Source organism: Sceloporus undulatus, chromosome 2 (genome assembly GCF_019175285.1).
Source record: "Sceloporus undulatus isolate JIND9_A2432 ecotype Alabama chromosome 2, SceUnd_v1.1, whole genome shotgun sequence".
Classification (NCBI taxonomy): domain Eukaryota; kingdom Metazoa; phylum Chordata; class Lepidosauria; order Squamata; family Phrynosomatidae; genus Sceloporus; species Sceloporus undulatus.
In genome coordinates, this window is record NC_056523.1 from 224,803,046 (window position 1) to 224,816,413 (window position 13,368).

Consider the following 13,368-nt stretch of genomic DNA (forward strand, 5'->3'; position numbering starts at 1 on the left):
AATAAATGTTGGAAGTGCTGAGAGAAAATTGGATCGTGGCACCAAGATTGGAAGAGGATACATATTGAGATCAAAAGAGAACCTGAAGATTAACTTTGAATTAAGACTGGAGAGTTATCTTTTAAATATGATAAATAAGATTCCCCCACAGATAGAGAAGGAATATTGGAGAGTTCTGATGTATATAATTTTGGCAGCAGGATTAAGATTAGCACAACCCTGGAAGAGTAATGAGGTATCATCAATAGATGACTGGCTTCTAACATTAGCAGAAATGTCTGAGATGGATAAGTTAACCATGCCCTTTGAGGAAGGACTCGGGGAGCTGGGGATGTTTAGCCTGGAGAAGAGAAGGTTAAGAGGTGATATGAGAGCCCTGTTTAAATATTTGAAGGGGTGTCATATTAAGGAGGGAACAAGCTTGTTTTCTGCTGCTCCAGAGAACAGGACCCGGATCAATGGATGCAAGTTACAGGAAAAGAGATTCCACCTCAACATTAGGAGGAACTTCCTGACAGTAAGGGCTGTTTGACAATGGAACACACTCCTTCCTTGGAGTTATGGTGGAGTCTCCTTCTATGGGGGTCTTTAAACAGAGGCTAGATGGCCATCTGTCAATGGGGATGCTTTGATTGAGAGCTCCTGCATGGCAGAAGGGGGTTGGACTATATGGCCCTTGGGGTCTCTTCCTACTCTATGATTCTATGTTTGGCTGAAGATTCCACCCATGAGAAGGGAATCTTTACCTTCCTGACCTGCTCACTTTGAGAGAATAGAGGCCAGGCTCCATTTTGGTCCCTTAACTTTGCCTCTCACTATAAATACATAGCTTCTCACTCATGCTCAAAATGGTGGGACAGCCCAGGAAAAGTGGAGGCCACTGCCAAATAGAAGGCTGCATCAATACAAGTATAGCGTCTAGATCAAGGGAAGTAATAGTAATAGTACCACAGTAATAGTACCACTCTGTTCTGCTCAAATTGCTAAAAGCCCTCCTATAAATGTAAATGCATGCTTCTTAGCCATGCTCAAAATGGAGGAGGGAAAGTAGAGCATGACCCAATGAAAGCTACTACAAAAACTCATATGAAATGTCAATGGATGCTGCAAATGGAGGACGCTTTATGGAGAGAAGGCAGAAATGGAGGACCTGCCAGGGAAAAGGAGGATGCAACTGTTTCCCTTGGCCTGTGTCAAAGGGAATGCGGTCGAGTGCGCATGCGCCTACATTTCCCCGCCTCCATAGAATGCCCGGATGAGGACGTCGAGGAAGGTGAAGGGGCGTGGCCTTCGCCTTTGTGACGTCAACGGGGCCAGTGGGCGGGGCTCCGTCGTGGCCTTATAAAAGCGGGCCGGACTCAGGGCGGCGCCGCTGTCTCTCCCGCGCTCTTCGACCTTTGTTTCTCCTCCTCAGAGCTCCTTCATTCATCCCTTACTCCATCATGGCACCGAGGAAGTTCTTCGTGGGCGGGAACTGGAAGATGAACGGCGACAAGAAGAGCCTCGGGGAGCTCATCCAGACCCTCAACGGGGCCAATGTCTCCGCCGACGTAGGTAAGGGAGGTCCTCCATTTCCCGGACGCGTCCTCCATTTTGGGGTGCCCTGTCCTCTTTGGCCTGTTAGGAGGACATCTGGTCACCCTGAGGGCCAGGGAGAGTCAGGCGCGTCCTCCTTTTCCCGGACACGTCCTCCCTATGGGCAGCCTCTTGCTCAAGAGGAGCCCAAGTCCATTAGAGAAATGCCGTTGTTATTAACAATGATCGATATTAATAATAATAATCATTAATTATTAATATTAATTACTGTTATTAATGTAATAAGTATGATAAATAACGTTACATATTACAATCTGTTACATTATAATGTAATAAATAATATTACAGTGTAGTAGTTATTATAATACACTTATTATAATGTAATAAACAGTATTATAATGATTAATTACTATTAATGATCATTAAAATACATATATGTCATCTTGCCTTCGTTGGGTGCCATCAGCAGCAGTCATGGCGACCCTGGGGAGCTTTCCTGTCAAGGAGGCTTGCCTTGCCTTCCCCTGCGGCTGAGAGAGAGTGACCTTTTGCCCAAGGTCACCCAGAGCAGTTTTATGCTGGAGCCGGGATTCGAACCCAGAGCCCTACTCCAGCTCTCAAATCACTCCCACCACCTTTGCTGTATTGAACCGACTTAGCATTGTCAACTCATAGCCAGACTTGGCATCTCTGAAGATGCCCATAGCCACAGATGCTGGCGAAACGTCAGGAAGAAACTCTTCTGGAACATGGACACAGAGCCTGGAAAACCCACAAAGAGCTATGGATGCCGGCCATGAAAGCCTTCACCTTCACATAACCAGACAGTTAACAGGGTCAAAAGTAATCATCCCTTTTTTCCCATGCTTGTCAAAAACTGACTCATCAATGAACACAGGAATGAATTAAAGGCCAAGCCTACTCTGTAGGACAGACCTCCAAAAATGAATGCCATAGGACTGCAGCTAAACCCCATGAAGGCAATTGGTTCTGGGAGCTTTGGTTTGGCCACGGTCCTCCCTTTTCCCCGGACGTCCTCCTTTCCCTCCGGTCCCGCCCCGCTTCCACCGCGTGTCCTTCCGCACGTAGTCCCTCCCTGGCTCTTTGTGGGGAAGGAAGAGAGGCCAAAATGCAGCCAGAGGAAAGCAGGCGCATCCAGGGGCATCATACCAGGGAGCCTGAAAAAGCCCATTCAAAGCCAAGGGGGCCTTTGGAAAGAAGGCCAAAGCCCAGAGGGTCACTCTGGGAAAAGCCCTCTGCAAAGGCATCTTTTGCAGCAGAAGCAGCAGCAGCTTTGAGACTCATTGAAAGAGAAAAGCTTAGCTAGACCTCAGCCTACTTCCTCAGAGGCATTAAGAGAGATATTTTGCACATCAGACTCATTGTCTGCAAATGTACACATGAATTCAATTCAATAATATTGTTTCCTACCTCCCCAGAACTGGGACTAACAGATTCAAAGATATAGTCATGTTGTTCTGGAAGGTCAATCTGCAAAGGGATCTTTTGCAGCATCTTTGAGACTCACTGAAAGAGAGAAGTTGGGCAGCAGGAGCTTTGCTAGACCTCAGCCTACTTCTTCAGAGAACATGTTTGGGGTGGAGAACCCAGAGACAGTCCTGTGAGAGTGTCAATCTAAACATTTGTGTTTGGATTTTGGTGTATTGAATTTGATTTGAGATTCTGATACGCAAATGATACATTAAGAGGCATGCAGTAGAGGTATTTTGCACATCAGATTCATGATCTGCAAATGTACAAATTCATTCCGCTCAATAATAATACTTCCTACTTTCCTAGAACTGGGACTAACAAATTCAAAGAGCTAGCCATGTCAGTTTAGAGGCCAGATCCTTCCTCATGCAAGGGGAAGTCTCAAAGATGCTGCAAGATCCATTTGAGTTAGTTGTTGCTGTGTGCTTTCAAGTTATTTCCAACTTATAGCAACTCCAAAGCAAACTTGGCAAGGCTGGTTCAGAGGAGGTTTCCCATTGCCTGCCCATTGCATAAGGAAGGATCTGGCCTCATTCCCTTTCCTCTCTGCTTCAAACCCAGGAGAATGCTTGCCTGGCAATTGACCTCGAAAAGAGGTAACTGTCCCCTTTTTACCACAGTATGCTTTGTAGGATTCTGAGCTACAGAGACTGTTGGTGGAGGAAGCTAACCCCACTATTTTCATCTATGTGCTAAGATGTCAAACAAACACATCCAGGGTATTTGGGGGCATTCCTGTTCCTCCTAATTGCAGTCTGTTGGGATGCCAGCCTCCTGGCAATTGCTGCTCTGCCCACACCATGGCAGCTTCCATGTTTAGGGGCAGTCTGTTTGCCAGTTGCTGGAGCCCATCAGCATTAGAGTGATCTGCCCATATTCGACACACATTTATTAGCAAGATCATCTCTAAGGGAATGCATCTGAAGAAGTGGACTTGAGTCTAGGAAAGCTCCTGCTGCCTTTCTTTCAGTTAGTTTGAAAGATGCTGCAAAAAATATCTTTGGATACTGATTTTCCAGACCAACATGACTGTCATTGTATTCTAAGGAAAAGGAGTATTATTGATGCCTGTCCTCCTTACCAAGCATTAAGGAGACTGTCCCCTTGGCTCTGCCTGGTATAACTACTGAGGCATTAGCTTGGCAGTGCCAGTGAAGGAGGAAAGGTTTCTCAGAGCCAGATGGTTCCCTTGGCAGACTCCCTGCTGCCCCTGTTACCTCAGAAAGGGCAAGGTGGGCTGGAAGAGGGCTTCTGTTTCTGAAAGTGTCCTGAAGAAATGTCAAAGGGTCTGGAAGAGAGGGGATCCTAAATATAGGTGGCAGTGCTGCTGCCTAAAAATACTGTCCTTGGGGCTGGAAACTTTATCCCTCTCGCCTGCTAAAGGTCAGGAGACAAGCCTCCCAGTGAGGCTCGAGGGGAGGGGAGGAGGTTGATTTTATGGTCCAGCTTATTGATTTTATGGCCCAGCTATTCTCCTTATCTATGTTATACTGCTTGCTTGAAAGAGAGCATGGAGTATTTGAGCATCTCTGCATTGCCTGACTTACTGGAGGCAAAGCCACTGCAGAATCACAAACATATACAGTATTGCCTGGTCTCTTTCTCATAATTTGTCAGGCAAGATATTCATGCATAGTTGGGTTTCCCATTCAAAATAATGCTGTAGGCTAGAAACACTCCTCTCCCTCCAGAAAGAGCTCTAGCACCAAAGAAAACAGTTTCTAAAGATATCTTATTCTATAGGATGACCTTGGCAGTCATTTGTAGTTATGGAGGGTAGGATGAGTACTTTTCCTTAACTGCCCAAATTATGTTGTCATGATTTTTTTTTAACGACTAGATACATTGCAGGGGTTGGATGAAGAGACTGACTGGATGGATATGTGTTAGATTTGGGTGAACAGCTAGGGCAGATGGGCATGGGTGAAGAAGTGGCCCTTTTCACTTTTTACAGAGGCCTTGCCAGTCACAGACCTGAAGCTCTCAGGAAGGTAGTTGAAGGTCCTTGAGTTGAAAAATGAATCCTTCTCCTGTTGTGCAGCATAAAACATTCCCCATCAGCCATCTCCCCAGCATCACCCTTTCCACTTCTGATTCTGGGCTGAGTCGTTGTGGATAGCTGCTAACTTCCAATTTTTGGTAGTCTGCCAGGGCGATCCAAGGATGGATAGCTCCATACTTAAATATGAACTTAGGCATGAACTGTTAGAAGTTTAAAAAGATTTGCTTCATTCTCTAAAGCAGGAGTGGACACAGTACAGCCCAACAAATAGCGCTCAACTGCAACTCCCAGCATTCCTCCCCATTGGCCGTGTTGGTTAGGGCTGATGGGAACTGCAGTTCAGCGACATCTAGAGGGCCACACTTTGCCCCCCTGCTGTAAACACCTTGTCGAAAAAATAAATAAATGTTAACGTGGTACTTTACTTGTGCCAGACAAAAGACTACTTGAAGTAGCAGATAATAATGTTTATAGTGTATGTATGCTCTGCTAAGTATCACAGGCTACCTTCTTCAGATCAGTCAGGTAATGCGAGCACATGAGTGAACTAAGCTGGCTTTATTCCAGTCTGTGGGCAGCCCTAACTGGCAGCAGCACCTGTCTGTCTCATGATCAATATTGTTCTAAGCAGCAGAAGGGCACACACACAATGTAAGGGTCATAACACCCACAGATCTTTCAGTCTTTGCAAGCTAGGTCTGGTAGGAAAAAAAAACAAGGATAGCCATTAGAATCAATGGCACCAGAGGCACATGTCTTGAGGGCTATTCTTATGGTTACTCAATCTCCAAACAGGGTTGGTTGATTTAAACCAGCATCTGAGGACGTAGACTGAGGTCTATGAAACCTCATGCTGCCAACTTCTTTCTTTCAGTTAGTCTCAGAGATGCTACAAGATCTCTCTACATACTGATTTAAACAGATTAGTTTAAACTATGGTTTAAACCAAATGGCTTTTAAAATAAACCAAGCAACCCACCACTCCTTCTTTTTAAAAAATGGTTATTCATATATTTTTGAAAGTCTGGCTATTATTACTATTTTCCATTCCTCTTAGTGGAACAATAATGACTGTTTGAATTTAAACAATTTAAATTTAACTGTCTATTGGTCATTGTTTCTTGTTAGACCAGCGTCCAGTGTCAGTTGCTTATTTTTAATCATTTTATCTTAGAGAGCAGGAAATGCCATTCAAAAACAAATATTTCAGTTAACAGACATTCAACCAAGACAACTCTGAGAGTACTTTGCATGTTTGTTACATATATTCTACATATATTCAGATTTAATAGGGATAATAAACAGTAAAAAGTTTTTTATTGGAAGATATTAAAGTCTAATAACTTACCTTGTTATATTAGAAAGCATTAAAACATGGTTGATCAAGCTTTCTAAACACATAAAACAATGTTTCACAGTACTGTATTAAAATGAGTAGGATTTTTTTTTTTTACATTAAAACATTAATGCAACAAAATTGTTTTAAACCCAAGAAAGTTGTGTTTTTTTCCTCTGTCTCTGACTTCTAAAGTCTGGTTCTGTTTGTCTAGTCCAGGGCGGGTGGCAGCAGTGGGTCCAGGGTTCAGTTTTCTGCCCTGGGGACCATTCAAGGGCTATGCATATTATGAGAAATGCCCAAAACAGGAGGCGAAGGGGGAGGAACAAAGCCAGAAATGGTGGAACCCCATTTCTGGTTTTGAAAAAGTTTTTAAAAGTGCCTGGAGTGCTGCAACCTGTTTAAACATGAATGCTTCCAAAAGCAATTTACCTTTTTTTAAGGATAAGGAGACAAAGAGTATTGGGGGAGCCTGGAAGGATCAAGTACCACTAAAACCAAACCAAAAAAACGCTGTGTGTGGACTTTACCCATCCCATTTTATTCTCAATTGAATTCATGCTGCCTGTCCTCTTCTCTCCATGTTTCATTTTAGGTATGCTCTCCTACAGAGCGAATCTGTCTTATCTGCTTGGGAGTAGGGTTGCCATAATTGTCCACTAAAACAAAATGTAAGGGACAAAATGTAGGACAAAATCTAGACCAAACTGTAGGACAACTGCAGGACAAAACTCAGCCCAAAATGTAGAACATTTAAGGTCCTCCATTTTTCTTACATGTTTTACATTTTGGGCTGAGTTTTGTCCTGCAGTTGTCCTACAGTTTGGTCTAGATTTTGTCCTACATTTTGTCCCAGGTTTTAGTGGACAGTTATGGCAACCCTACTTGGGAGCAATGTGGCTATGGAGTATTCCTCTAGGAAAAATTCCAGTATTTAGTTTTCTGCCCCTTCTCAGAAAGGATGCTATGGCAGTACTGCAAACAAACAGACCTATCTGAAAGTAGAACAGGTATATGCGCCCTGCAGGAAAACAAGCAACCCCCTATTTCAGGACCCATGATAATTAAAATGCTGTGAAGCCGGCATGCATTTGTAGTGTCTGTACAGCCATAGTCTCAGTTTGTAGAGTTATTCAAACAACAGCGGGGAGGTACATAGATCCTTCCTAATGCAAACAGCATCCTGGCCATCTCTGGATCCAGCCAGTGTGCAGCCTACCTGTGCGGTCAGTCAGTCTGCAAAAGGGGTGAGCGGTACAGGGAAGAGGCCACCAAAAGGAGGCTAAGGTAATGGTAGTCTTCATAATGCCGTTTTTTTCTTAGAAAGAGAGAAAGGTTTAACTGGGAAATAACTGTGGCCTCTTATTGGGTTCGAGGGGGAGTGACTAGTAGGGGAAATAACCCTTTGTGGGCTAGATGGCCATTGTCATATTAGGTACAGCCTCTCCTAGGAATGCTGTGTCTTCCACTGTCTGATGCTTCTGGAGTCTTCTCTGTCACAAACATCTTTCAGGTCACATCAGGCCACTAGAGAAATAATGGGTGTTGAGGGGGAGTTTGTGGGACAGCCAATTTAGGAAAGAGGATTTCTAATGTAGCAAGAAGCCAAAGGGGAAGTAGTATTAAAATACTGTAAGCTCTCGTGAGCCTTTCAGAGAGATGGGGTTGATGTTTAAATGGCATCTGTAACAAGAGAAGTCACAGCAATCTTTTTGCCTGGTCAGACTTTGTAGGTACTTTCTTTAAATGGGGCTGGAATGAACATGAACAAAATACAGCACATACTTGTATAGAGCTGGCTTTATTCTGACTTGAATTGGTTTGAAGGGAGAGGATGTTGTTCCTTGGACAGAGTGTTGCTGCCCCACTGAAGAAACAGTGGAGCTCCAGACAAAATTGGATGGATACTTCAGAGGGTGTGAAAAGAGAAATGTTAGGCACCAGGGGTCTTTGAGGGGATGGGTTTCAGCAGTACCCAGAAGGTTCTGGATGGCTCACAGTATGTCATCTTGTGTCATTTCATCCCTTTAGTAACCTAGTGAAATAGGCTTATCTGATAGTAGTGACTTTTAATTCAGGGATGGGTAGCCTCTGTGACCCTCAGCCTGATTTCAGAATTGCTGTACAAGCAATCAGCTTTAGCCAGAACAATCAGCCAACCATTTTGGCAGCCTGCTGAGCAGAGAGAGAGAAAGGGGATGGTGCTGCTCACTGATGTCTGTGCCCACGGCTTCTGCCAATATGCAGCTGCCAATAAACTAGTATTTGCACAGTACTATCAGTGTACTCAGTGGACTGGTATTTTTCGACATTACACTGTGTGGAGATAAGAGGCAGAGTTTGCTTTGCCCACTGTGGGCATCATGGCTGATTTGGGAAACATGTTTGCAGATCTCATATGCTGGATATGAGTACTGAATTGAGCTTGGGGTGGGGAGGATCTGCATCTGTCTCACTGATTTACTACGAGTCACTGAGTCTGCTTCATTCCAGCACTGATTCCCCCTTTTGCCTCCACAGAGGTTGTTTGTGGTGCCCCCACCATCTACCTTGACTTTGCCCGCCAGAAGCTGAATGCCAAGTTCGGTGTGGCTGCACAGAATTGTTACAAGGTGGCCAAAGGAGCTTTCACAGGAGAAATCAGGTGAGTCTGCTGGGACTTCAGGGCCAGGTTGGCTGGCTGGTGGTGGTCTCTTATAGCACATTACCTTGTGTGACTGTTTCCTTTGGTGTGTTTTTCCCCCACTAGTCCTGCCATGATCAAGGATATTGGTGCTACCTGGGTTATCTTGGGACACTCTGAGAGAAGGCATGTCTTTGGCGAGTCAGATGAGGTGAGTGAGCTTGTGGATTTGCCTGTTCAGTTTCGCTTTCTCTCTACTGGCTTTGGAAGGCCAGGATTTTTTGAAGTAGGGATAAGTGCTGAAGTTTCACAGTATTTACAGGTCTCTCTTTCTAAAACCATTCCCAGCTCATTGGCCAAAAGGTGGCCCATGCCTTGGCAGAGGGTCTTGGTGTCATTGCCTGCATTGGGGAGAAACTGGATGAGCGAGAGGCTGGCATCACAGAGAAGGTGGTATTTCAACAGACCAAGGCTATTGCTGGTAAGAGGGCACTGGGGCACTTTCTGGCAGATGCCACAGTTTGTTTTGTTAATTACAAATTTCATACTAAAGTGGAGGCTCTTATTTTATTTTCCTGCCCATCACCCTTCCTGCATTAAAAAAAAGTCTGCAGTAAAGAGAAAAACCTGAGAGAACTCATAATGTTCTGGTAAGAACTACAGCACACACTGGTTTTAAGGAGGCAGATGAAATTGGTGCTTTATACAACTCAGTAGTTGTTGTTAGAAATGTTGGACAAATTATGTCGTAATAGACAGAGATAGTTATGTCCAGAAGTCCAAAAACATCTGGGGAAGCAGTCGCTTAATAATAATAATTTGTTTTATTTATATACCGCTATTCCAAAGATCATAGCGGTGAACAGCAAGTAAGCTAATTAGTAAGTAAGCTAACTTAAAGTGTGACCTGTCCATTCCCCCCATTAAAGTAATGCGAACTTCTGTATATATTCAGGATTGGAATAAATGTTCTTCCGGATTCATAGACACTCTCAATATTGTCCTGCATATACTCCCAAACAACCATTTCAACATGCTCATTTTTCTCAGTAGGAGGCATTGGGTCTGTACTCCTAAATGGTACTTAACATCCCCCTCTCTTCTCCCTAGATAATGTAAAGGACTGGAGCAAAGTAGTTCTTGCCTATGAGCCAGTTTGGGCCATTGGAACTGGTAAAACTGCAACTCCCCAACAGGTATGGATATGTTAGGAAAATGTTTCCAAATGTCATTTCCCTTTTGTGAAGGAAATGATGGAGGATGGAAAATACTTTCAAACACCACTTCAAAGATGCATCATACGCATTATACTGAGTAGCACTGAGAAAACTCTTCCAATTCTTGCAGGCCCAGGAAGTTCATGAGAAGTTGAGGGGCTGGCTGAAGAGCCATGTATCTGATGCTGTTTCACAATCAACCCGAATAATCTATGGAGGTAAATGGAGTCTACTCTTTCCGGTTCAGAAAGCAAGTGTTGCCTGTTGACTGCACAACCAACCATTCAGTTTCTGGTGTCCTAGCTATGCGTGGGTGGGACCAGATGATAGAGCCTAGCTGGTAGACAGCTGCCCCTCACACATTTATGTGTGGGGTGTGGAAAATTCTCTTAGAGGGAGATGATTGTTTTGAAAGATGGCTTAATTGCAGAATATTAGCAGATAGGTAGACTGACTCTGTAGTACATTCTGAGGCCTATATGCAAATTTCATAAATCAGCATTTAGTTAGATTTAGTGATGCAATCCATTTGGGACTAACGGTTGGACTTGTGCCTAAGGCTGTAATCCTATACGTTTACCAGCTAGAGGCACTTCTTTCTGAGTAGGTTTGCATAACATTGCACTGTAAATTCCATCCTTTCCAAATGTCTTTGCCTTAAAAGGTACTGGTGTGCTGTTATACTACCATGTAGTACGACGTGCTTTTTCTCATCCTTGCTTGCTGTGTTTTTCTTGTGCCTCATTTTTGTAATGGCATTTTATCTCTTGCAGGTTCAGTCACTGGTGCCAATTGCAAAGAACTGGCTTCTCAACATGATGTGGATGGCTTTCTTGTTGGTGGAGCCTCCCTTAAGCCTGAGTTCGTAGATATCATCAATGCAAAACAATGAAACCTACCATACAGTCAGAAGCTGGGGAGGGGGACAGCCATCGTGGTTGGGAGATAGATACTGTAAAAATAAATGCCCAGCCTCTGCACTCAAAAGAAATGGCCTCACCCTCAAATCCCTTTCCCATACTTTGCTGTTATTTGTTCAATTCTGCTGCTGAACACAATGATTGCAAATGGTTAGCCAAGAGCCTTGTACGATCAGGGCTTTTTTCACTACCCTCTGTTTTTGGGTCAGACTTCCTGCTCTTCCCTTATCCCTCTAGGCTGTTTTCTAACCAGTGTCTCTTGTACTGCTGTAGGCCCACCTGCACTTTTGAGGAAGGGATGTTGCTTCCCAGTGGCTTGTATTGTTTGTAAGATGTACGTCTGTTTCATGTTCCATAAGCCAATGATGAACAGAAATAAACAAAGGGAAAGTAGTGTATGAGAGAACTCTTGTAACATGGGGGTAAATGCCTTCATGTCCCCATGCTCTTTGCCACCCAGAGGAAAATTTCAGAAATTGCACAGTCACTTTTTACCCGAGGTGAAAATGTCTCAGATACTGATTTTCAGTTGCCTCTACTGCAGTGAATTTCTCCTGCTGGGGTTAGAATTGGGGCTGAGATATGGGCATATATGCAGCATGCTTAAGAGAAAACTTTATGGTAATGTTGCCTAGTCTCAGCATTTAACTTGACTAGGAAACTTAACAGGAATCGCCACAGAATCGGTACTTAAAATGAATGCAATGAATCAAGAGAGAAAGCTACAGTATGACCCCCATATCTGTAGCAGATGCCATGGCTTCACAAAACTTATATTTTTTGTCCTTGGAGTCAAAATATCCTGCTCACTTGTGGCCCCACAGAGGGGAGAGTATCCAAAGGGAAGGCATCTTGTTCTTCTTCAGTCCAGAGCCAGCTGGAGGGTAAAAAGACACACAGTGAATGCCTGGGACTTCAGGACCATGGTTGCTGCTAATGGCATTTGCATTTTCCTTGGGCGAAACAGGGAGGGAGGCAGTACCACCACTCGGTCTTTGCTTTCTTCCTTCCTTTCCAAAGGGCTTGGTGAGCTCCCCATGCAACCTTCTCCATCTTTGCCAGTCTTGGGTGTTCTTGTGCCAGAGGAGCATAGACAGCCTATCATCCTCACATAGGGTGCCACTGAGAGCAATGAGGAGGGGGTTGCCCATACACACACACATTTTGTGCAGCAGCCCAGCAGCATGTTCCTTTGCTGCACCCAGCTCACTCCTATGTTTTGGCTTCACAGCCAAGGACCTCAACCAAGAGGGCTCAAGACAGTGGAGGAGCACAAACCAGAAGAGGCAGTGGCAAGCTGAGCACAGCTGAAGCAGACACTGATGGCCACCTGGCTGCTGCACAAAGGGGTGGTAGTGGCAGCAGAGATGCAGCTCCCATCAGCTTCATCACCTTTGGTGGTGCCTTTTGTGCAGTGGGTAGGCTGCTTATGCAAGATGCTGTATGAGTGACATTACAAGGCCTGCTCAAGGTGAGTGCCTGAGACTGGCAAGGATGGAGAGGGATGTATGAGGGGCTCACCAAGCCCCACAAGGAAGAAAAGAAGGCAGATGGTGGCACTACCTCCCTGACAGTCTCATCCAAGGAAATGGCGAGGAAGGATTTAGCCAGAGGTAGAAGTCGTGCATCACAAGAAGGTGGTACCAGTTCTGTGGATATGGTGATACTGAATTTCCTGTCTGGCGTGATGACTCTTCAGTCTGTACCCATACTTGAGTGTTCCTGAGGACAAGTCTCATTAAGTTTCCCTTCCTAATTTGCTGCACCCTGCTTCCTGGACCTTGGGAGATTTTAGTTGGTCTTGCTGTCACTGTGATAAAACTTTAACCACCACTCCTTGTGGGTCACTAATAGGTAAAATCTACAGGTAATCTTGGCATTTCCTCTCTCTCCTGCTTCTTGCTTCCATTTTCCTTATATTAAGAGACCAGGAAGGCAGGCATACCCTAATTTTACATGGAAGGGAGGTGAAATGTTTGGCAATTAGCTCTAGGGAGGCAATTGTACAGTCCTGATGCTGAACTGCATCTCATCAGTCTTAACCAGAATAACCAATAATGACAACTGGAAGTTGAAATTCAACAGTAGTTGGAGAACTGCATGGTTACTATCCCTGCTGTAGCCCCAAAGTTGCTTTTAAATACTTTAAATGCATAGTAATGCCAGCGCTATTTTAAGGAAGTGCTGGGCATACTTATAACCAAAATGTCAGAAGTAATTTAACCTGTTGGCTCTGAGTT

The 13,368-nt window shown here is 44.4% G+C and overlaps 1 protein-coding gene across 1 annotated transcript; it reads left to right on the forward strand.

Annotated features, from left to right (window-relative positions):
- The first annotated feature begins 1,354 nt into the window (after nucleotides 1-1,354).
- Nucleotides 1,355-11,521, forward strand: TPI1 (triosephosphate isomerase 1). Its single transcript, XM_042453301.1, has 7 exons — nucleotides 1,355-1,554; nucleotides 8,889-9,012; nucleotides 9,118-9,202; nucleotides 9,340-9,472; nucleotides 10,102-10,187; nucleotides 10,339-10,426; nucleotides 10,982-11,521. Exons 1-7 carry the CDS (start codon nucleotides 1,443-1,445, stop codon nucleotides 11,098-11,100), a joined length of 747 nt encoding a protein of 248 aa, XP_042309235.1. The 5' UTR covers nucleotides 1,355-1,442; the 3' UTR covers nucleotides 11,101-11,521.
- The last annotated feature ends 1,847 nt before the right edge of the window (nucleotides 11,522-13,368 follow it).

Excerpts from the sequence above, each read along its gene's own strand:
- TPI1 (XM_042453301.1), top strand. The coding sequence starts at position 1,443 with ATGGCACCGAGGAAGTTCTTCGTGGGCGGGAACTGGAAGATGAACGGC. Across the intron at positions 10,188-10,338 it reads AAACTGCAACTCCCCAACAG|GCCCAGGAAGTTCATGAGAA; the intron begins GTATGGATATGT and ends CAATTCTTGCAG. Across the intron at positions 10,427-10,981 it reads AACCCGAATAATCTATGGAG|GTTCAGTCACTGGTGCCAAT; the intron begins GTAAATGGAGTC and ends TATCTCTTGCAG.